Below are 23,322 nucleotides of genomic sequence, written 5' to 3' on the forward strand. Positions count from 1 at the left end.
TGCTTCAGATGACTTGGAAGGATTGCCTTTTTCTACACCCACGGACGTACGCAACGGCCCACAAAAACTACGCGCCAGCAGTATCCTGCTCTTAACTTCCACCGTGGAAACTCCCTTTCCAGTGCCTGCCTGTCCAGGGGAACGGAACGGACTGTGGAGACGAGTTTCCCCCGCCCCTAAGACAGGACCCCGAACACACCTCAAGCTAACCGCCCACCATCGGGCCGGCCCGGCCTCAGCCGTTGGAACACGCGGGGCGGGGCCGAACGGCGGCTCCGCCGAGCTCACTCCCGTGCGCGCGCGCGGCAGCGGCTCGCGCAGCCCCGGCGCTTCCTTCCGGCCGCCATTTTAGTGGCTGCGCCTGGCCTCGCGGCGCTGCTGCCGTTGCTGCTGCTCGAGGAGCGGAGAGCGCGTCCCGCCGTACCCGGCCCCGCCGTACCCAGCGGCCCTCCGCCACTCCGGCCGCCGTCATGTCCAAACGGCACCGCTTAGATCTGGGCGACGATTACAGCTCCAGCAAGAAGCGCTCTGACGGGTAAGGGGCAGCGCGGCCCGCGGCGGGCGGGAGATCGGCGCCGACCCCGCGTAATCCGCTGCCCATTCTGGGCCCGGGCCGCTCCCTGCTGGACGGGGCCTCCGCCGTGCAGAGCGGCGGGAATGGATGGGAGCGTTGAGGCCCGGGTGCGGCCCAGCGCGGGGCCTGGGCCCGGCCTCGGCCTTGCGAATGGGGGAGGCGGATGGCGGCGGTGGGGAACGGGCGGGGAGGGGAAGGAGGGGCCGCGGGCCTGGTTGGGCCGGGGGCAGTGGGGCGGAGCGGCTTGGCGCGCACCCGTGGGGCTTTGTGTGCGGCCCGCCGGTATCTCCTTCTCCGCGTCTCCTTTTTGGTGCCTTTCTGTCGTTTTTTTTTCTGTGGTAAACGTGATCCAAGGGGTCAGCGTGAGGTAGCGCCTGCTCAGTGCCTGAGCGGGTGGGAACGCTAGTCCTTTGTTAGCTGCCTGCGCCGGGTGCCCGGCGGGGATGCGCCTCGTGAGGAGGCAGTGCCAGGTGGGGTTGGGGCAGGGTGTCAAGGAGGGAGGAGGTTTCTTTGTTTTGCCCAAGTTCGTTTTAGGACTCGATGCACCAGCTTTAGCGGTCTTTCATCGAGCGGTGGGAACACAGATGATGTGCCGTTGCTGTTTTAGTGCTGTCTTTTTGTATTTTATATTCCCTAGTCTTGGTTTGGGAGTGAAGGGCCCCCGAAGGCTGCAGTGTTCTGAAGGCTCAGGAAGGAGGGTTGTACTTATCTGTCCTGCCCTTCTTGGGAAGCACAGAACCCATCCTGAGTCTGCTCCTTCCTGAAACTCAGCAGCATTGTTTAGGCGAGAGTGTTGCTCTGAGAAAAATGCTTATTTCTGCTCCCAGAACTTGCAGGAGCTGAAAGTCTGCCACAACAGTTGGCGTTTATTGATGTCTTGATGCACAACTTGTCTTTTTTTCTAAAGGTGAGTTTGTGCAACTCCAGTTTACAGCCATAAGTGTAATGCATTTTTCTCTGCTAAAGAGAAAAGAATGCTTTTTATTGACCAACTAATCCCTGCATATAGGAGCACCGTGATCTTTTTTTCTTAAATGAGTTGAGCTGCTTATTTCCTCTACTGCATTTTCTCCTCGTTTGCCAGAAGTTGACATAACTCCTTTTTGTATACGGAAAAGTCGTGCAAATTCACTTTCTGTTATCCATGGATTTTTGTGAAATTTTCAAATGGTGATGTCAAAATTGTGTGTTACTTGAATGTTTCAACTGGTATGTTTTGGTTGTATGGATAATGAAAAGTCTGTTGGAGACTGATGGGTTTTGTATTTCTGAAAGTTTTATAATTTGACATTGTTTTTACTGCCATTCAGAACTTTTACATTTCCTAAAAATTGTTATCAGTGCTCAACAGTGGTACAAAATTCTTATGTAGAGGTCTCTGGACCTTATTGCACCTAAAACCTACACAGGTGCAGGATTTGTGTCCCTTTGTCCTTTCCTCATCTGCCATTAAAAGCTTTAAATGGCATAGGACTAAGAGTTGGTCACTGTGGACTTGTTGAATTTATTTCTAGTATTCCTTGAGATCTTAGTTCATTTAGCACAAAGCACACTACTCATCTTTCATTGTCCTGGCTTATGTAAGGGTTGGTAGATTTTCCATCATACAGAAGGCTGAGATGCACAGATTCTTGTTACCAACATGTGTATTCTTGTCATATTCTGCACAGTGTGGCTTTATGAAATTTAATTGGTTTTGGAACTGGATTAAGCTGAATTAACTCCTTGAATAGATACCACATTGTGTACAGAATAGCAGCATACCTTGCCTTCAACATGGATCACCTGGCTACAATGTAAAATTATATTGAGTTGTTGCTATGTTCTTTTTTGATTGAGGCCTGTATCAGTGTGTGGAACCCTGCATGGTAGTGATGCTGTAGGTTTGCAGCCTTAGTAGCCTGACACTACATCTGTTATCTATCTGTCTTGAAGTATTCTGTGAAGAAAAAGACTTCTGGGGAAGATGGAAATTGTTTGAAAATCTGTTACGGTGCTGTTGTGCAAGTTGCATACACACAATTTAAAGCCTGATAGATTTTTTTTCTAAGCATATTTGATTGGTGTTGTGACATTGCATTTGCTGTGTTAGTGTGATGGTATCATTTTCACTGATTTTGTTTTCTTATGTAAAGAGCAGCAATGTCTATTAAACTGCTTTTGTTTGCACAGACTGCGAACAGCTATTGTTGTGTTGCCTTAGTAGAGGCGAAAGTGCATATCACTGATGTTAGATTTGCTTAGACTTCTGTTGTGATGAATAGTGGCTTAACCTTATTTCTTTTCCATTTGCAGTTTTATGTGCTCTAAGTAATTTTTACTGTTTTTTCATCAATTTGTGTTGTATGAGCGGGCATAAGGAGTTCAGGTTAGCAAATCAGGCAACCTCAAATGAGAACAAAAATCCAACAAACAAATAAATTGCCCAACAGAACCCACGATCACCAGCAAACTCTTCCCATTTATGAAGATCGTTATGAACTTCATGGACAAGACGAATGCAATTAAGTTCTGGTTCTTTTACATTAGTTGTTTGGTTTAGGGTTTATGGTCAGTCTGTTAAGTGCAGAGATGAGGAGTGACTTAAATGTGACATTTTCTTAATGAAGGAACTGCCAGAAATTTTAGTGAAAACACTTGGCAGTGTAACTGTCATTCTACCTCTCCCTTGTTTTGATGCAAGACATCTGGTGTGCATGCTAGATTTCAGTGATAGTGGAAAGCTGAGAGACATTTTTTAGGAAAATAATACTATTCAAAAAGAATATCAATGATTAGATTTGAGGATGTGATGTGTGGTCTGTTTTTTTCTGTGCTGACATCTGAGCCCCTCTTTCATATTGTTCTTAAATGCTTGAAACAGAGGATCAACTCTCTTGGTTGACCTTTAAGTAGACTTTTTGACTTACAAATGTAGATAGAACTTGATAGGTTCCTTTTCTGGTTCCAGTGAACAGCTGGAGGAGTTAATGAGATAACAGTGACTGGGGAGTAACAGTTCCAGTTTGGTTCACACTCGCTGTCCATTTAATTTACTCTAGCTAGAAATTTGCTTATTACTCTACTCTAGATCTAGCTCAAAAGTTTCACAGATAAAAATGCCAATAATGTTTTTTATTGTAGTGGTTTAAAATGTGATTTAAAAATGCAATTTCTCTATTGGTAAAGTGGGTCTTACTTCAAAGTGCTAAATCATGATATGTTTTGGATTTTTGTTGGAAACATGCCTGCAGTTCTTTGGGTAAATGTGTTATTAGTTTTGGGTCTAAGTTTCTAACTCAACAGTCAGAGTTGAGTTAAAATTGTATGGAAGAGTTGTAAAAGAGAAAGTATTTTTTTGAAGTTTCAGAGTAGTTCTGGCATATTAGGATCAAACTTTTTCAGGGCTCGTTTCTCATCTGTTTCTGTGGTTGGCCTAATTCTTTTGTTAACTAGGCAAGAAGAGTATTAATGGTCATATTTTTGTGCACTTGCAGGAAGAATTGTGAGAAGTCTAGAATACGTAGCAGGTTGCTAATAACTATTAAATGAAGAGGGTCAAGATGGTGCTCTCCATAGTCTTGCTTATGACAAGAGGAACTGTGGCAGTAATTGTGTATGGTGATTAATGCACAGTATTAGAAATGTAAATGGTTGCGCTTTGTTTGTACTCCAGAGAATTGTTGGAAGGAATCACTGAAGTATTTGGTTTATATTCGCTTTGTATTAGAGATGTTTAAAACCAATTTGTGCTCAAATTTCCTCATAACATTTAAATATAGAAGTATCTAATTTTCTGCTCTTTCCTAACTCATTTTAGGAAGGATCGCGATCGAGACAGGGACCGTGATGACCGGAAAGATCGTGACAGGGATCGTGACAGAGACAGAGATCGTGACAGAGAAAGGGAGAAGGAAAAGGAGCTGCGAGCTGCATCTAACTCTACGCTCATTGCTGCTGGGTTACCACCTATGAAACCAGCAATGATTCCACACAGTATTAACCCTTTCACAAATCTACCACATACACCTCGTTATTATGACATACTGAAGAAACGACTACAGCTTCCTGTCTGGGAATATAAAGAAAGATTCACAGATATTTTGATTAGGCATCAGTCATTTGTGCTGGTTGGAGAGACTGGGTCTGGTAAAACAACACAGGTGGGTTTTTACTTACACTTGCAGAACCACAGAATGGCCAGGGTTGGAAGGGACCTCAAGGATCATGAATCTCCAACCCCCCTGCCACATGCACGGCCACCAACCTCCCCATTTAATACTAGAACAGGCTGCCCAGGGCCCCATCCAACCTGACCTTGAACACCTCCAGGGACGGGGCATCCACAGCCTCTCAGGGCAGCCTGTTCCAGCACCTCACCACTCTCTGTAAAGAATTTCCCCCTGACATCCAACCTAAATCTCCTCTCTCTCAACTTAAAACCATTTCCCCTTGTCTTGCAGTTATCAACCCTTTCAAAGAGTTCATTCCCCTCCTGTCTGTAGGTTCCCCTTAGGCATTGAAAGGCTGCAGTGAGGTCACCCCAGAGCTGCCTTTTCTCTACGCTTTCTCCACTTACTGTGGAATTCTTAAAGGTTGAGATGGTTGCTAAGTGAGGGGGTTGGAACTTCGTTTGGTTTCTTTGAAAATCATTATGCAAAACACCTCATAAATAACAAGCAAAACTTATTTGATGAATGTTTGATTTGCTCAATGAATACAGAAATACTTGAGGAGAATCTTTTGCCTTCCCTTGTTTTAACCCAGTTGTGTTCTCTGGCCTTATCTTTTGTAGGCTCTCTGGTAGTAACATATTTGGGAAATGAAGATAGGTTGTTTTTTTTTTTAACTGTTAGACAGAAGTGTACTGATCTACAAACTGAGGTGTTGGCTTCAAGTTTTTATCCCTTTAGCTGTTTATGTAGACGGTTGCTTAAAAGTAGGAAAAACGTTGCAAAAATAAGATCACGTTAGTGTTTTGTGAAATGCAGTGCTACAGGTATGAACTTAGTGGGAATATCAGGTCCTGATTTGATGTCTTCCTCAGTGACAGCAGAGATGCAGAGCTTCACCAGCCCTTTACAGTTTGGGGGATTGGGAAAATGGGGAGGACACAAGAAAAGGCATGCTGTGTTGTGTTTATAGCAGGACGAACTTGCTCAAGTCTTGAACTGTTCTCTGGTGTGATGTTTAAAATATTTGTGGAAAAATGATGTTAAAAAGAGCTTTGTTCTATAATCTGATGAATGCCTTTCATCTAAGACAGAGTTAGAAACTGAAGGATACATTCTAATCTTCATAAAATGGATTATAGCTAACTTACTGTGAGTCCTAAAAAAATTTTTTATTATAAAATTTGGTAGTCTGGAAAATGTGAAGGACACAGTACAGTGAATACCTTTTAGATCTGTATGCTTGAATGTTGTGATGTTTTGTGCTATTTACTGTACATTTTAAGTACCTTCTTGTATAGAAAGTACCTTAGGGCTGTGTTGCTTTTTTTTTTTTTTAAAAGATGCATCAGCTGTTGAATTGTGTTACTGCTTTACCTCTAATTTATGGAAAAGACTTAAGAAACCCCATGCATCTTTCTTAAAAGTGGGACTTAAGTTATCAAAAGCATATAAATTAACTTGGAGTCTTCGGTGCTTCCTATGAGTCCTGGCCTTGTGAGGCTGCAGATCTTCTGAGTCCCTCTGTAGGAATGTTATCACTGAAAACGACCTGCTGTCAATTAGGGAAGCTGTTGCTTTGAATGTGATAGTGTTGCATTCTTAATGCTTAAGTCCTAAACAATTTGATGAATGATTGTCTTGCTTCCATCTCCTCACATTGATCATAGCACACAATATTCTGTGCTTAAATATTCAAATGAAATATGTACACGAGCTACTTAGGTTTTCTGGTAGAAACTTAGCATCCATGGAAATCTTGTGGGAATTGTCCTTCCAAAGTGATTCTTAACTTTCATGGCAAAGAGGCTGTGGTAGTTGCAGGACTTCTGAGTGAGCTGCCATTTGGCAAGTCCTTCTCCCCCCTCCCCCCTTCGTAAATCCTGTTTTTTTGCTTCAGTCTTGATAAGCCCCAGGTTTGATAAAGTTAGGCTCTGGCAGTGGAACTAATAGGAAGAAATGGGAATTTTCTATGAAAGCCTTTTCCACAAACTTATTTTAAATTAAAAAAAAAAAAAAAAAAAAAAAAAGCAACCCCAACTCCACATTAAACTGAAGTGTATTTTATGTAGGCTGCTAATTGTTCATCTCTCCAGTATTTGCCTTGACTTGCTTTGTAATTTAATCTTAAGCTTCTAAATTGTTTTCTTTAAACATTCTCAGACTAAGTTCAGTTTTGTAATTATGGAATGGATGAGTTGAATCTCATTTAGAAAAGTTAAATATGCTGTTTGCAATGTACATTCCCTTCTAAGTGTGAGATTATTTGTGGTCCTGCTGTAATAATTTAAATGTATTCTTTAGATAGTATAGTGGGGTAGCATTTGCTTTTACTGAGAGTTTTAACTATAAGGCATAGGATGTTTTCCATAACAAGGGAAGCCACTTTCCATGAAGTTTTCGTGGCTCTGGAAAAGTAGAAGCAGCATTATTCTGAGCATGGCTTTATCTCCTGCTGTCCTTGTAGCGTACAGGAGAGCTGGCTTGAGTGGACTCCATTATTGACCAATGAAAATTGGAATCCTACTGTAACTTTTAACAGAAAGCTCACTGGATTGAAGTATCTTGGAACAGGCAGAAGAACAGTGCTCTTCCCACTCCTGTCTTGCATTCTTTTAAAAAAAAAAATGTGGCTTTTGGCTCGAAAATAGACTTTAACAATCTTCACTGCAGGCCTCTGTGTTTGTCTCTGCCTTTTTGTTTTTTTGGTGGTGGTTATCTTTGAAAGTCTTTGTATTGAAGTCATTGAGGTTGAGAGGTGCTTATCTTTTTTTTTTTTTTTTTAAATTAAGAAAATTTAGGATTTTTATAGGTAGCTTTTTTGCATCAGTGAAGTTAACTTTATGTTCTGTAAGATCTAGATGATGGAAGCTGTTTCATATTCCCAAAAGTGGTCATCAGAAATAAAAAATGGGTATCATGGTCCTTTGTCTTTTCTAAAGCAGGACGTTCTGGTGATCTTTTAAATCACATTAATGCGTTGAAATCCACGTAGGCTTTGTCTTTCACGTGATACCAGTGTTGCAGGTTTTGTTGTTTCCTGGAAAATGGCCTCTAAATTACTTACTTCCCTTTACTGTGTCCTGAGAAATCTGCTTTAAAGCTGATGTCAGGAATGGCTCTGTTTAAAGTTGAGAAGCTTCACGTCATTCAGAGTTGAGTTTTTACTGGTCACTTGAGAAGCAGCTTCATTTTTCTACGCTCCACTCCTGGGAAGTGTGTTTGTGCTACTGGGTAGGGTTCCAGATTCATGCCTTCAGTATTCATGAGCTGTTGCTATTTTTAGTTTTGAATAGAATTTCCTACTTGCGTTTGTTTGTTCGGAGTTGTTAATCTTTGCTTTCTTTTTGTTTTTTGTACTTAAGATGGGGGATATGTTTTCCCTTTTAAGAGAAAAAACAGCTTTTCATTAGTCTACAGTTGTCTGTTATACATGTATTCAATTATTTCCATTTTGCTGCAGAAATACAGTATTTGAGAAGAAAAATCTGCCTGTGTTACTCAAAACTACACAGCTTGTTCTGCTGCTCTGTATTGGTTCAGTGCATGAATGGTGACCCTTTTTTTCCTGTAATTGTGAGCTTTTTAGAGTACTTTTAAAATCAATTAGGAAGGAGGAGTAGATTGTATGTCATCTGGAGACTTAGGACTGGAAGTTGTCTCCTCTAAAACACCACATGGAACATGTTAATATTAAATTTTCTTCAAGCTTTTACTGACCTTACAAATTCTTCTGAGTAAAGCTGTTTATTATTCCTGCTTTCCTGGAAAACCAGTGCCTGACAAATAAGCAAAGCATGTTGTTATAGGAACTGAAATACCAGGATTTCATATCTGTTTATAACAATGTCAAAGAACAGGAGTTAACCAAATGAGTGTAACTTTTTTATTTGTCATGATCTCTGGGTAGCCAGGTTTTATATAATTAAAATATTTTTGTTCAATCTACATTAATAAGCAGTGTTTTTTTTTAAGACACGAAGTATAACTTGTTTACTGTAAAACTTAAAGCACCTGACTGTGCTGTTGATCTCAGTCCTGCATGTTAGCTTTAATCTTTTGCTTTTGAGCATGATGGCTGCTGCTAACTATCAGTGTAAGCTACTGAACTAACAGAGGTACTGTGAGCCTGTTTATTTCCTTGATAACTTGAGAGATGGTTACATGTTCGCTTAAGGAAGCGTGGTTTACTTGATTGTTGAGTCTAACTAGACTGTCTGCTTCCCTAGTCTGGACAGTTTTGAACGCCCAGTTGTCACCTCAGTGGAATTACAAATATATTTACTTGAAATAATTGCTCTGTTATATACGTTGCATCTGGCTATTAAAACTGTGGCTGAAACAGAATTTTTTTTCTTGACAGATCCCTCAATGGTGTGTTGACTACATGCGCTCGTTACCTGGACCAAAGAGGGGAGTAGCATGTACCCAGCCGAGGAGAGTGGCTGCCATGAGTGTGGCGCAGAGGGTTGCTGATGAGATGGATGTAATGCTGGGCCAGGAGGTTGGTTACTCCATTCGATTTGAAGACTGCAGTAGTGCAAAAACTATTCTCAAGTAAGTATGGTGGCTGTCCAATAAGGGACCCTGTGCAGGGTGTTAGCAAAGTTTTGAAAGGAATAATGAGGAAGTAGTAGTGAGTGGAAAAGAGATAGGGGCTGTAGTGTCAGATGAACGAAATATAGGCTGCGGGGTGTGGAATAGACTTGAAAATGAGTTGTTCTTAAAGGAAAGTTATGTGTTGAGCTGACTTCTATCAGTGGTAACTTCATACCCAAAATAATTCTGGTGAAGTTTGGAGTTTACTTCATTAGTAAGTAGAGGTACTAGTGAGCTTCAGGACTCATCTATGCTTAAATCTAGGGCACATAACTGAAGTTTGAGTATGCTCTTGTTATTTTTTTTGTCAGCTGTTCTAGATATCAGTGCTTTGTAGGTGAAACCAAGCTCACTGAATATATGGTTTGCAGATCGCATTCAGAATGGTCAGCTAAAAATGAAACTGTTGCAAGAATAGTGTTTTTAGGATTTGAGTTGTATTTTTTTTTTTCCTTTATTTTCCAGTCTTTAATTATAGATCTGGAAGCTTGCCAGTAGTAGTATTAAAACTACTCATAAATGTTGCCAAAACTTGTTGACTTTCATTTTTAAAGCTTAGTCTCTACTGTGTCTCTACTGCCAGATTTCATTTGTACGCCCTTTGGTAACTTCTATCTGAAAATGTAAATGGATTTGTTGCTATGCTGGAAATAGTTTACTAATGCTTCCGTTCTAAAAATAAGGTTTATAAGGGTTTTCGTCAAGCAATCTAGTGAATAATAAGAAAGAAGATTCTTTATAGATCAGATTTAATAAATAGAAATTGTCTTTGTATTCAGGTATATGACCGATGGTATGTTACTTCGTGAAGCAATGAACGATCCTTTGCTGGAGCGCTATGGTGTTATAATTCTTGATGAGGCCCATGAGAGGACACTGGCTACGGATATTTTGATGGGAGTCCTGAAAGAAGTTGTAAGACAGAGAGCTGATTTGAAGGTCAGTAATGATGAAGCCTAGCAACATTGTGTTTAATCACTCTGGAGTGTCTGTGTGTTTACCACTAGCTAATTATAAAGAAAAATAATCAATTGACATAGATCAACAGGCTTTTTGATCTGTTAATGGTCAGCTGTATTAGAAAGACAATGCTAGGAAGGGCTTAGTGCAGTTTGTATTAAAGAAAATACTGGGAAGGCACAGTTACATCTGTACCATTCTGTATTTAATTAGGATGGTTTTTTTGACCTGGAAATAAGGGTGCTGTATTGAAGTGATAAAAGCATACTTAAATCATGGCTAGCATTGAGTTTCATTTCCTGCTACTGTATTTTATACATGTAACATTTCACAGGTTCTCGTCAACCTTTGAGGTAACTTCTTTGTTGTCTAAACCTACAGGTCATAGTTATGAGTGCTACTTTGGATGCTGGCAAGTTTCAGATCTACTTTGATAACTGTCCTCTTCTAACTATTCCGGGTCGCACCCATCCTGTGGAGATATTCTATACTCCAGAACCAGAAAGGGATTACCTTGAGGCTGCCATTCGAACAGTGATCCAGATTCACATGTGTGAAGAAGAGGAAGGAGATCTTCTGCTGTTTCTTACTGGACAGGAGGTATTTTTTTTTTTTCCTTTTTCCACACACTGTTTCATGCAGAAACTGTTTAGAATGGCTCGTACAGGTGGAAATGTTTAGTTTGCTTTATCGTTGGGATGTGGTGTGAGGAAATCTGCTTGCCATACGTTGCAGTTAAGTACTTGAAATGAATGCGAGATGTCTGTAAAGTGAAAGTTTTCATCTTAGTCGTTTGTTTCTGAAATAGAAACAGCATGTAAAACCCAGGTTTGTACTGAAAAGAACTCAAAACATCTGGGTATTTGGTAGTGTCAACGGTTTATGGGCTGGTCCGGCCCAGTTCCGTGACCAGCAGGGCGGAGGGATCTGCGGATCTGCGCCTCTGGGAAAGGGGAAGCAGGGGACCCCAAAATACTTGAAAACAACAGCACTAATCTGAGGTGGAACAAATGATTTTACTAAATATAGTATTAGTAAAATACAATGAGAGAGAGAGAGAGAATCTGTTTGAATTGTATAGACCTCACCACAATGCTGGGGTGAGAAGTGCAGTCCAGTTGAGTGACTGAAGTACAGACGGCAAAGTGCAGATGGCGAAGCGCAGGCAGCGAAGCGCAGATAGCGAAGCGCAGACAGCGAAGCGCAGACAGCGAAGCGCAGGCGAAGAAGAAAGATCAGGTGACCTTGCATGGAGTTATATCCCCTTGCTGACCGCAAAGCCTCCTGGGGAAATGCAGTTCTTCTCCGTCGGACGAACATTCGGCAGATATCAAACCCCACCCCCAGTGCATTACATGATGTTATGGTGTGGAATACTGATGACCAAAAATCATAAAACCATGACATTCCACCCCTTATTCTACATCACTACATCATGCTTAACACATGGGATTACAGACTGCACTCCCCCAACATCAAATTCCCTTGTGGTACACACTGAACATCCCCGTTTTTCTGCATCACCCACCAGGTGGACCCAGGTCCCTGGGCAAAGACAGTTCCGCGAAGAGGTTTGCCCTTCCCAGAAGCAGGAAAAACCCAAACTGCTTTTCCTAACATGTTCTTTACATGTACTACAGGGACCTTATCTCCCTCTACAATATGTAGGGAGCTGGATTGGGTAGGACCATCTCGACTGATTGATCCTCTGGTGTTAACCAGCCAGGTGGCTTCTGCCAAATGCTTCTCCCAGTGTTTAAATGTTCCGCCACCCATTGCTTTCAACATGGTTTTTAACAACCCGTTGTAGCGTTCGATCTTACCAGAGGCTGGTGCATGATAGGGGATATGATAAATCCACTCAATGCCATGTTCTCTGGCCCAAGTATCCACAAGTGAATTTTTAAAATGAGTCCCATTATCTGACTCAATTCTTTCCGGGGTGCCATGTCGCCACAGGATTTGCCTCTCCAGACCTAATATGGTGTTTCGGGCGGTAGCATGGGGTACTGCATATGTTTCGAGCCACCCGGTTGTTGCCTCCACCATGGTGAGCACATAATGCTTACCATTGCGAGATCGTGGCAAAGTGATATAATTAACCTGCCATGCCTCCCCATATTTGTACTTTTGCCATCGCCCTTCCTCCCAGAGAGGTTTCATCCTCTTAGCTTGTTTAATTGTGGCGCATGTATCACAGTCATGAATGATTTGTACAATGGCATCCATAGTTAAGTCCACCCCTCGGTCTCTGGCCCATTTGTATGTTGCGTCTCTCCCTTGATGACCTGAGGTCTCATGGGCCCACCGAGCTAAAAATAACTCACCCTTGTTCTGCCAGTCCAGGTCTATTTGAGCCACCTCAATTCTGGCAGCTTGGTCTACCTGATGGTTATTTCGCTGATCTTCTGTAGCTCTACTCTTGGGCACATGAGCATCTACATGACGCACCTTTATAACCATATTTTTTGTTCGGGTAGCAATATCTTTCCATAGGTCAGCAGCCCAAATAGGCTTGCCCTTTCTTTGCCAATTATTTTGCTCCCACTGCTGTAACCACCCCCATAAGGCATTTGCTACCATCCATGAATCAGTGTAGAGATAGAGCATTGGCCACCTCTCCCGTTCAGCGACATCTAAGGCCAGTTGGACAGCCTTTACCTCTGCAAATTGGCTTGATTCTCCTTTCCCTTCGGTGGCCTCTGCAACTTGTCGTGTGGGGCTCCACACAGCAGATTTCCATCTGCGATGCTTTCCCACAATACGACACGATCCATCTGTGAACAGGGCATATTTCTTTTCATTCTCTGGTAATTCATTGTATGGTGGGGCTTCTTTAGCACGAGATACATCTTCTGCTGGTGGTGTTCCAAACTTTTTACCTTCAGGCCAGTCCATGATGACTTCTAGGATTCCTGGACGGCTGAGGTTCCCCATCCGTGCTCGTTGTGTAATCAGTGCAACCCACTTACTCCAAGTGGCATCAGTAGCATGATGGGTGGAAGGAACCTTTCCCTTGAACATCCAGTTCAGCACTGGCAGTCGAGGTGCCAGAAGGAGCTGTGTTTCAGTACCGACTACTTCGGAAGCAGCCCGAACCCCTTCATACGCAGCTAAGATCTCCTTTTCAGTTGGAGTGTAGCCCTCCTCCGACCCCCTGTAGGCTCGACTCCAGAATCCCAAGGGTCGGCCTCGGGTCTCTCCTAAGGCTCTTTGCCACAAACTCCAAGTGGGGCCTTTCTCTCCAGCAGCAGTGTAGAGGATGTTCTTCACATCCTGTTCCATCCGTACTGGCCCCAGGGCCACAGCACGGGCTATCTCTTGTTTAATCTGCTCAAAAGCCTGCTGCTGCTCAGGACCCCACACAAAATCATTCTTCTTCCGTGTCACCTGATAAAGTGGGCTTACAATGAGGCTGTAGTTTGGAACATGCATTCTCCAAAAACCCACTACACCCAGAAACGATTGTGTCTCTTTCTTATTAGTGGGGGGAGACATGGCAGTGATTTTGTTGATCACATCTGTCGGGATGTGACGACGGCCATCTTGCCACTTTATGCCTAGGAACTGAATCTCCTGGGCAGGTCCTTTCACTTTGCTTCGCTTAATAGCAAAACCAGCACGGAGAAGGATCTGGATTATTTGCTCTCCTTTCTCAAAAACTTCCTTTGCTGTGTTGCCCCACACAATGATGTCATCAATGTACTGTAAGTGCTCAGGAGCACCTCCCTGTTCCAGTGCAGCTTGGATCAACCCATGGCAAATGGTTGGACTATGTTTCCACCCCTGGGGCAAATGGTTCCAGGTATACTGAATGCCCCTCCATGTGAAAGCAAACTGTGGCCTACATTCTTTGGCCAAAGGAATGGAGAAAAAGGCGTTAGCAATGTCAATGGTGGCATACCACTTAGCTGCTTTTGACTCCAGTTCGTATTGGAGTTCTAACATATCTGGCACAGCAGCACTCAATGAGGGTGTAACTTCATTCAGGCCACGGTAGTCCACCGTCAGCCTCCATTCTCCACTGGCTTTACGCACTGGCCATATGGGGCTGTTAAAAGGCGAGTGAGTTTTGCTGATCACTCCCTGATTCTCTAATTGATGAATTAACTTCTGAATGGGGAGCAAGGAATCCCTGTTGGTGCGATACTGCCGTCTGTGCACCGTTTTTGTAGCTATCGGTACCTGTTGCTCTTCCACTTGTAGCAACCCCACAACAGATGGATCTTCTGATAGGCCAGGCAAAACAGATAACTGCTTAACACCTGTGTCTACAGCAGCTATTCCAAAGGCCCATTGATACCCTTTGGGATCCTTAAAATATCCCCTTCTGAGGTAATCAATACCAAGTATACATAGAGCCTCTGGGCCAGTCACAATAGGGTGCTTTTGCCAGTCTCTACCAGTGAGGCTGATTTCGGCCTCCAACATAGTCAGTTCTTGGGAACCTCCTGTCACCCCATGAATATAAATTGATTCTGTCCCTTGGTGACTCGAGGGCATTAGAGTGCACTGTGCACCAGTATCCACCAGGGCCCTATATTTTAGTGATTCTGATGTGCCAGGCCATCTAATCCACACAGTCCAATAAACTCTATTATCCCTTTCCCCCCCCTGGCTGGGGGCAGGGCCCCTCTATTTGTTACCTCCGTTGTCTGCAGCAACTGGAGCAATCACCTTTCTGGAGAAGTTCACCTTGGTGGTTGATTTGTCTTGTAATTCTTTTACCCGTGCTTGAAGTGCTGGAGTAGGTTGCTTATGCCACTTCTTCATATCTTCTCCATGGTTGCGTAGGTAATGCCACAAGGCAAAACGTGACGTGGTCTTACTGTTGTCACTTGTTCGAGCAGGAGGACGTCTTCTTTTGATAGCTGAGACGTTGGATGACACTGACTGGGAGGAAATCAAGTTGATTAGCCCCTCAAGTAGGCTGTTTTGGGAATTCTGTTCCTCATTGGATGTATCTGTTACCACCATGTATTCATCGGCATCAGGCACGATTGATAGTTTACCTATTATATCTTCTTGTTTGTTCTCCATTCTGTCCAGCTTTTCAGCTACTTTTTCAATGGCTGAAACACAAGCTCGTAGAGGGCTTAAATGTAACTCAAAGTCTTGAAGTTTATTAAGCAACTCATTTATAAGGGGTCTTCTTTCCCCTCTGCCATACATAGCTGCAAATGTACTGGCGTACCTTTCTGGTGCAGTCTTTGTGAATGTACGCCACATGTTTGGTGTACACCTGGCTCTCTCGGGATCATGCTCTTGGTCTGGCTCATCAGGAATGAAATCGGGGCTATGTAGTGTTTCCACCACAGCACATTCTCTCAAATAACGGATGCCTTCTTCCATATCAGCCCATTTCTTCTTCTCAGGCATCAGATCGTCTTTGAAGGGGTATCTTTCTTTTACAGCTAACAACATCCGCTTCCAGAGGGTGAAGGCCTGGTTCTGGCATGTACTAATACCTCTGTCAATGGCTGAGTCCCTAGCAATGCCACCCAGTTGGCGAGCTTCTCTACTATCTAGCCACACACTGTTGGCCCCATTGTCCCAGCATCGAAGTAACCAAGTAGCAATAGGCTCATTTGGGTGGCGTGAGAAGTCTTTTCTCAGACTTCGAATTTCATTCATTTTCAGAGATCGATCAACAAAGGTAACAATATCTTGCTCACCTCTTGCTCTTCCAGGACTTCTTGCCCTTGTAGGTGTTGGTGACCGTGGTCTTACTGAGGGCCCCTCCCCTGGACTCAGAGGTGCTTCTCTTGGCCCTCGGAGCCACTCCTCTGGACCTCTTTCCTCCTCTTTTTTCTCTTCTAACTGAGTCGAGATTCGCTTTGTTTTCCGTCCTCTTACAGGGGCAACTGACATCGATTGTGGTGCCTCCTGTGGTTGATCAGGTTGGTCAGTTCCAATGCTCTCATCCTCCAGTTCAGCTTGGAGCTTGTTTCGTTCGATTATGAGAGTATCTAGCTCAGATTGGAGGGTGTGTTGTTGAGATTGAAGATTGTCGAGCTTGGATTGCAGGGAGTCTCTCTCAATTCGGAGGGCATCTCTCTCAGATCGGAGGTTTTTCCTCTGGAGCAGGAGACTCTCTCGCTCATTTTGAACTTTTTCCCTGAGACTCTCCCTTTCAATTTCAGAAGCTCTCTCTCTCTCCAGGATAGTATTGAATAAGGCCCGATAAGCATTAGCCAGGCCCCAAATCATATGTGCCTCCTCAGAACTGCCCAAGCCGCAACATTCCTGCCTTAAATAGCTGTTTAGACTCTCGGGGTCTTTCAGGTGTTCTGGAGTAAAGTTCCATGAGACTGAAGATTTCCATCTGTCTAAAGTCTTTCCCAGACCTCTCCACACTCCCTGCCACTCAGTATTCTCTGGTTTTGGGGAGGACATGCTCAAAATATAATAAATACTAATACTGAGCGAAATGATGAGCAATACATTCAGGGAGATTAGTAATGCGACTAGGTGTTCATTCAAAAACTGCATTACAGGCTGAAAGGTGAGACTGGAAACCTTAAAAAATCCCAGTCCTGTAAAATTGACAGCTGTCTCCGGAATTGTAAGCCACATTGTACGAACGTGCCAGGTCCATATTTCCACCCATGTTTTCAATTGATTGTATATGCCGATTGCTCCATAGAGCAAGGTGGCCAGCTTAATTAATGCCCAGTATGTTTTGAGCATTAGGAAAGAAGAGGCAGCAGCGTGCAGCCCTTTAAGAGTCAGTTTCACTACAGAAAGCATTTTTTTTTTTTTTTTTTTCTTTTTTTTACAGAGGCAAGATAGTAAAGCTCAGAGTTTACAAATATCCTACGATACTGGCAGTCCGCCTGGAGTTCTCAAGGTCACGTTTTCAGAGAGTAGTGGTAAAACAGATAAGCTTTCCCAACGGAACTCTCCGAGAGCAGAGAGTCTAAACAGCTAGAAAGCAACTGTTGCCCGCATTCTCCACCAAAAATGTCAACGGTTTATGGGCTGGTCCGGCCCAGTTCCGTGACCAGCAGGGCGGAGGGATCTGCGGATCCGCGCCTCTGGGAAAGGGGAAGCAGGGGACCCCAAAATACTTGAAAACAACAGCACTAATCTGAGGTGGAACAAATGATTTTACTAAATATAGTATTAGTAAAATACAATGAGAGAGAGAGAGAGAATCTGTTTGAATTGTATAGACCTCACCACAATGCTGGGGTGAGAAGTGCAGTCCAGTTGAGTGACTGAAGTACAGACGGCAAAGTGCAGATGGCGAAGCGCAGGCAGCGAAGCGCAGATAGCGAAGCGCAGACAGCGAAGCGCAGGCGAAGAAGAAAGATCAGGTGACCTTGCATGGAGTTATATCCCCTTGCTGACCGCAAAGCCTCCTGGGGAAATGCAGTTCTTCTCCGTCGGACGAACATTCGGCAGATATCAAACCCCACCCCCAGTGCATTACATGATGTTATGGTGTGGAATACTGATGACCAAAAATCATAAAACCATGACAGGTAGCATGGGGGATTTGACTGAGGATGTAGTTTGTTCACTTGTGGATATGTGTGGTACAACGTAACCAAAGAGTTCCCGCTTTGCTTCTGATGCTGAGAGCTCTCAGAAGTAGTTGTAATAAAAATGTTTCTTTCTTCCACTCTATGAATAGCTTTGATTATTACATCATGGTTGTTCTGTACCACAAATGGTGGGAGTTATATCTCAGAAATGTACTTGGTGACTTGTGAAAGATTTTACAAAAATGCTTAAGCTGAACTGCAAGAAATAATTTTGTGGAAATCTTAAATCTTTTGTCCGGTGTAAACTGTATATTTTTATTAATCTGTTTTTACATTCTTTTGAATATCTAATAGACTGATGGAGGAAAACGTGAAAAAGAAAAAAATTAGGCCTTGTGAAAAAATTGATTCGATCGAATTATGTACAATCCCTATTTCTGATAGGGAGGAAAAAAATGCAGCTAGCAAAACTGGGGTTTTTGTTTTTACTCTTTTCTGGAAGTGGAGATGCTGCTAATGGGAATTCTCAGGTGATTTTTTTTTTTTTTAAATTTTATTTTTTTACTGTGCCTAGTCTTTTCATTTCAACAGACAATTTGCTCAGCATTTTTGTTTTGTTTTAAGCCTGTAGCCTCTTCGTTTTGTCCTTGTCTCTGCTCTTCTCCAAGATACCTTCCTCTGGCTCATTGTTCTTGCAGGTGCTTGTCTTGAAGAGATCCTTCAAATGGTTTAAAGAGCTTTGTGTCTTGTTGTAATCTAAACTTAAACAGCCTTAACTGGTGAAAGAAACTACACAGATAATCAGTGCTGCTAAAGGTACACAGGTCTGTTGTGTAGGTCTGGTTATACAGATACATGTATGTTGCCTGCTAGATCGGTTTTAAGGTATTCCATTTAAAAAAGTCTTGTGGCAGATAATCTCTTTCATTAGAGGCAAAAATAAAATACTCTCTTTAAGGGGAACAATTGGGGCTTTTACATTAGTCCTCTTCCACTTAGAACATTGCTGCAATTTAAAACATGGAGAGTGGAAAAAATTGAAGGACCATAGCTTTGAAGCCTGCTGGTTATAGTTTTGATTACAAGGTCCAGATTAGAGATGTTTGGTTGGTAGATAGGAGAATTAATGAATCAACTGTTCTAAATAGGTGAATGGAATTGGTGGTGATAAAAATTAAACCATGCTGTGCAGCTGTTTAGCGGATTTCGGTGTCTTTAACTGGGGTGCTTAATCAAACTGATCTTTCTCCTTTCAGGAGGAACTAAGGATTATCCTTTAAATTTTTGATTAATGTCTACTGCATCAACTCATCAACTGCTGTATGTTGATCTTAATCGTGCGATACAACAATTTTGGCTGTTCTTGTGGGGCAGAATCTTCAGGTGTTAATGACTCTATTGGCATAACTCTACTTTCACATTGAGTAAATGGCTCTGAACTCATCCCTTAGTACTCACTACTACTTGAGAGAGGCTCTGTTCTATAGTATGAATAAATTCTTTGAGTTCTGCAGTTAATTTACGCAGTGGTGTTATTCATGTGGTTTTGAAAAACTTCTGTATATGATATGCATGCAGACAGTTATGCATAAGTATGTCTAATGATGTCCCTATATTGTCTTACTGAATTTATTAACTTGCATTTGTAAGCCACTCTCTTTATTTTTTTTATATAGAGTGCTCCAGTCCAAGTATCCATGACAGTGGAGCAGCTCTGCTTGGAGTTGGTGTGAATTCAGCTAATTAGGGTGAAGTCTGGTTTAGCATCTGTGGAGAAGATGAAATGCTTTGAAATGCTGTCCTCTTCATCCATGATGTTTTGGGGCTCTTTTTAGGTCCATCTTTGAGTATCATAATGAAGTCTAGTACTACTGCTTGATCTGAAGTGACGTAATCTGTTAGAATTTATAGAGCTGGAAAGTGTGGTGTATGTACTGCTATTTGATTCAGATCCAGTAGGCTCGGTGGCTCAGGTCTTACAGTTGTATTCTTGGTTGGTTGTTTTTTTTCCTCACAGCTAGTAATGTTCTGTAGTTCTTGTTTTTATTTTGGAAAATTACTTGCAAGATGATTTTATTCCTTATTTAAAAGATGGATTTTCAATGCTAAATGAAGTTTGGGATGTCTGAAGCATGCAGGTGTAAATTGTTTTGATATCTTTTGAAAAGACTTTAGGTTGGTAATCGCAGTGGTCTAAGGTAGAGGGTATCTTGGCTTCCCACAGTCTGAAGTGGTTTTTATATAGGTGATAAACTGGATTGTGGTTAAGACAAGGTTGATGACGGAAGCAGGAGTTATCAGGGAAAACTGTATTGCTGGGCCCAGTTGAAACACTGTCAGAAACCAAAATCTTAAGTAAGTCTTTAATTGGATGCGGACAATTTCTATATCGCTGACAGTTTTCCTTTGCAATAGCTGGAAAGTGTGTGTGTGGTATCACATAGACTGCTTTCGAGGTCACTTTTTTCTTTACAGGTTGCTGAATCACTGAAACTGTGAAACAAAGTGACAGAGACTTTCTTCTGGGGAAATTGAAGGCAAAATTAACAACTTTCTTTAGTCTCAGCAGTGATGGAGTGGCATTAAGGTGGTTAATGTGTAGTGGGTTGCAGTGAACACAGGTTGTCTTATTCAGCTTCACGTAGAATGAGTTGAGGTTTGTAAATTGGAAGAAGAGTAATACCAGTAATTGTGGTGGAGTGCTAACGGCGCATGAAGTTTCTTGCTTTTCATTTGAGATGCCAGCATTGGATATTTCCACTAAAACAAGTTGAAAAATATTCAGTTATGCTGAGACAAGTTCAGTGTTAACTTGTTGACAGGGGAGTTCTCAGCTTTGGTGAAGTGTTGACTTTATCCTTGTAAGACTGTTCCTTCCTTGTCTCCTATCTTTCTTGTATTTTACAAAGTTTTGTTTCTCTGAATCTGTGAGCATCTTCTAGAGTGGTGAATTTCAGAGGACCAGTCATTGTAGCTGTTGCTTATTCTGATCTTAGTATTTCTGGATCTTAGCTGTTTGCATTCATTCCTTGGCAGAAAGAAAGAAATTTATGAAGTTTCAGGTACCCTTGAGTACAAAGACGAACTCTGTAAATCACAGCTAGATGTGGTTGGCTGTACCCTGTCTGTCATTCTTTCATCTTCTATGAATTCCTAAGGTGTCTACAAAAATTTCTGGCTTGTGGAGCCTTTCTGTTTTTTTTTTAATGATGTATTCCACCCCCATTATTTTACACAAAATAAAATTGACTTGACCTATTTTTTTTTTTTTTTTTTTCCCATTTGTTTTCTTCAAGGTTAAAAGTTGACTGGCTCATTTATCCAAGATGAAACTGTATCTTAACTGTGTAGTGTACCACTTGATCTGCTGTAGTTGTGCTGGCAATTATTTAAAAGATTTCAAGAGCTGGAGCAGTCCTGAAGTTCTCTTGATGTTTAGGGATTCTTTGTGTAGGCCTCCAGTACAGTGTCAACTGAAGAAGGAAGCACTTCTGAAATCAAGTTCCGAAGAATCATTTTTACAAAATAGTTCAATTATTTTTTTCTGTATTTTTTTCTGTTCATAGATGATTGTACTAAGTGTTCTTAAAGTGGCAGCATTAGTTGCAGTCTTTCTGTAAAATTGGTTTTTTTTGAAAGCTAATAATATATAGTTTCAGTCTTAAGATGAGCTGGAGCTTCACCAGCAAATTGTGTGGATGGTCACGTTAGCAATTGAGCCAGGATGGTTGCTGGTACTTGAGGCACAGGGGAGCTTTGGTCGTTTGGAGCTGCTATTGAGTTCCAGTGCAAGGTAAAGCCTCAGCCCGTGGTATTGTGGATGAGTGCTGCACACAAGGGCAGGGTATTCATACTATTGGATAGGATTGCTAGCTTAGAGGGGGCAGCTTAACTCATTTGTTAAGCTCATGAACTCACAGTTCATTCAACTAGTCTTTCCAGGTTTCGTCTTAGACTTTTTTTTAACCACCATTTCAGCAGAACTACTTTTTCAGCACAAACTTGCTGCTTGTGCTGTGATGCTCTAATTCCATAATATACATAAGTGCTCCTATAAGCCTTCAGTAGGTGTGCCTCATTCTGTACTGCATAAATACCATCGGGGAGAAAATGAATGACTTTCTAGTGATCATTCAGTTTAAATAATATAGTAAAGACTATTTTCAACAGTAGGTGGAGGGAAGGGGTGGAATAGCTCTCTGCTTGATAAGAAACAAAATTGATCCCTTCTGTGCTTAATTTTATACAGCTCCTTTTAGGTGAACTGGTAATTATATGTTCAAAACCTTCTTGATTCAGAGCTAGGGAATATTGGAGTAGTGAGGTGATACACTTAACAGTGTGGATGCAGTATTGGAAGAATTTGGGGGAGCTGGGGACAGTTGTGCTTCACTTATTGCTTACTCTTAACTGTGTTCTGATGCAGAGCCTGAGGAACCAATATATTTCTAAATTAAATTGGCACAGATATCTCCAAAAGTCATATCCAGAAGATTTTCTGTGATTAGACTTTCATAAGTAGAATCTTCCAGGAAACAAGCCAAACCATCCGCTGCCACAAACAACAGCAACAAAAAGAACCCCCACAGTATTATTAGGCTTTGTTTGTGCTTTTAGTCTTACTTTCTTCTAGTATTTGCTGATAGGAATCAATGCTGGGAGGGTCATATGGAGTGGGAATTCATCACTCATTAAGCCCTTTGGTGAGTCAGAGTTTAAGCCACGTCAATTAGAACCCTTTCAGTTTTAAATACTGACTGGCTTGTTGTTGCCTTCCTTGATCACCTCTGCTGGGCTGAAGAAACTTTTCTTTTGATATTTACCTTTTTTTTCCCCATCCTCTTGCCGTGCTTCAAGCACTATAAAGGGTTTTATATTTTCTCTTGGGATGGGCTGGGGAAGGGATTTAGTTCCTTGAGGATAGGAATTTCAACTCTGCCATCCTAATTTGTCTTGTTGCAGCATAAATAGTTGTTCTGTGTATTGTGAAAGCAGGAAGTGGTGTTGATGTGATCCTTTGGGGTAAGGTATGCAAGCAGTACGGAGCAGTATGAAATGGATGGGTGACAAAAAAAGACTATGAAAAGGCTGTCTTAAGCATTCAAGTAACTAACCTGCAGCTAATGCTTTCTCTGGTTAGTTAGTAGTACCTTTGCATGTGTGTTTGTAGAAGTATTGATCAGCTGTGAGAGGAAGAATAAACCGTTGTGCTCTCAATTTGTTGACGACTTGATGTGAGTAGCAGTTATTGCTATTTCCAGAATGTCATATAAAGCTGCAGTCCTGGCTTTCTGAGAATTCAGGACTTTTTCTGTCAACAAGCATCAAATTGAGATTTTCCTTGTTGTTTGGTGACTCTTTGCATTTCTACCTGCATGGAAGCATAGCTTCAGTGAGAAGGATAAAAATTTCTGCATCTGAAGGTGGTGTTCTCTGTTGTGTTTCTTCTTGCTTAGGCACTAGTCATCAGCCTGCCTTCTTTGGAAAAGTGGTTTAAGATGGAGTAAAAATCTTGTCAGATTCAAGAAGAATAAGTAACGTACTTCAT

The 23,322-nt window shown here is 42.1% G+C and overlaps 1 protein-coding gene across 1 annotated transcript in view; it reads left to right on the forward strand.

The window, feature by feature from the left end:
• Window positions 1-470: 470 nt before the first annotated feature.
• Window positions 471-23,322, forward strand: part of DHX15 (DEAH-box helicase 15) — a gene marked incomplete at both ends in the record, with an annotated part of 47,124 nt that continues 24,272 nt past the window's right edge. Inside the window, 5 exons of the mRNA XM_079535122.1 lie at window positions 471-535; window positions 4,374-4,716; window positions 9,089-9,282; window positions 10,104-10,263; window positions 10,666-10,884. Of these exons, the coding sequence (XP_079391248.1) occupies window positions 471-535; window positions 4,374-4,716; window positions 9,089-9,282; window positions 10,104-10,263; window positions 10,666-10,884 (981 nt within the window). The remainder of the gene's footprint in view (window positions 536-4,373; window positions 4,717-9,088; window positions 9,283-10,103; window positions 10,264-10,665; window positions 10,885-23,322) is intronic.

Source organism: Tetrao urogallus (genome assembly GCF_951394365.1).
Source record: "Tetrao urogallus genome assembly, chromosome: 4".
NCBI lineage: Eukaryota > Metazoa > Chordata > Aves > Galliformes > Phasianidae > Tetrao > Tetrao urogallus.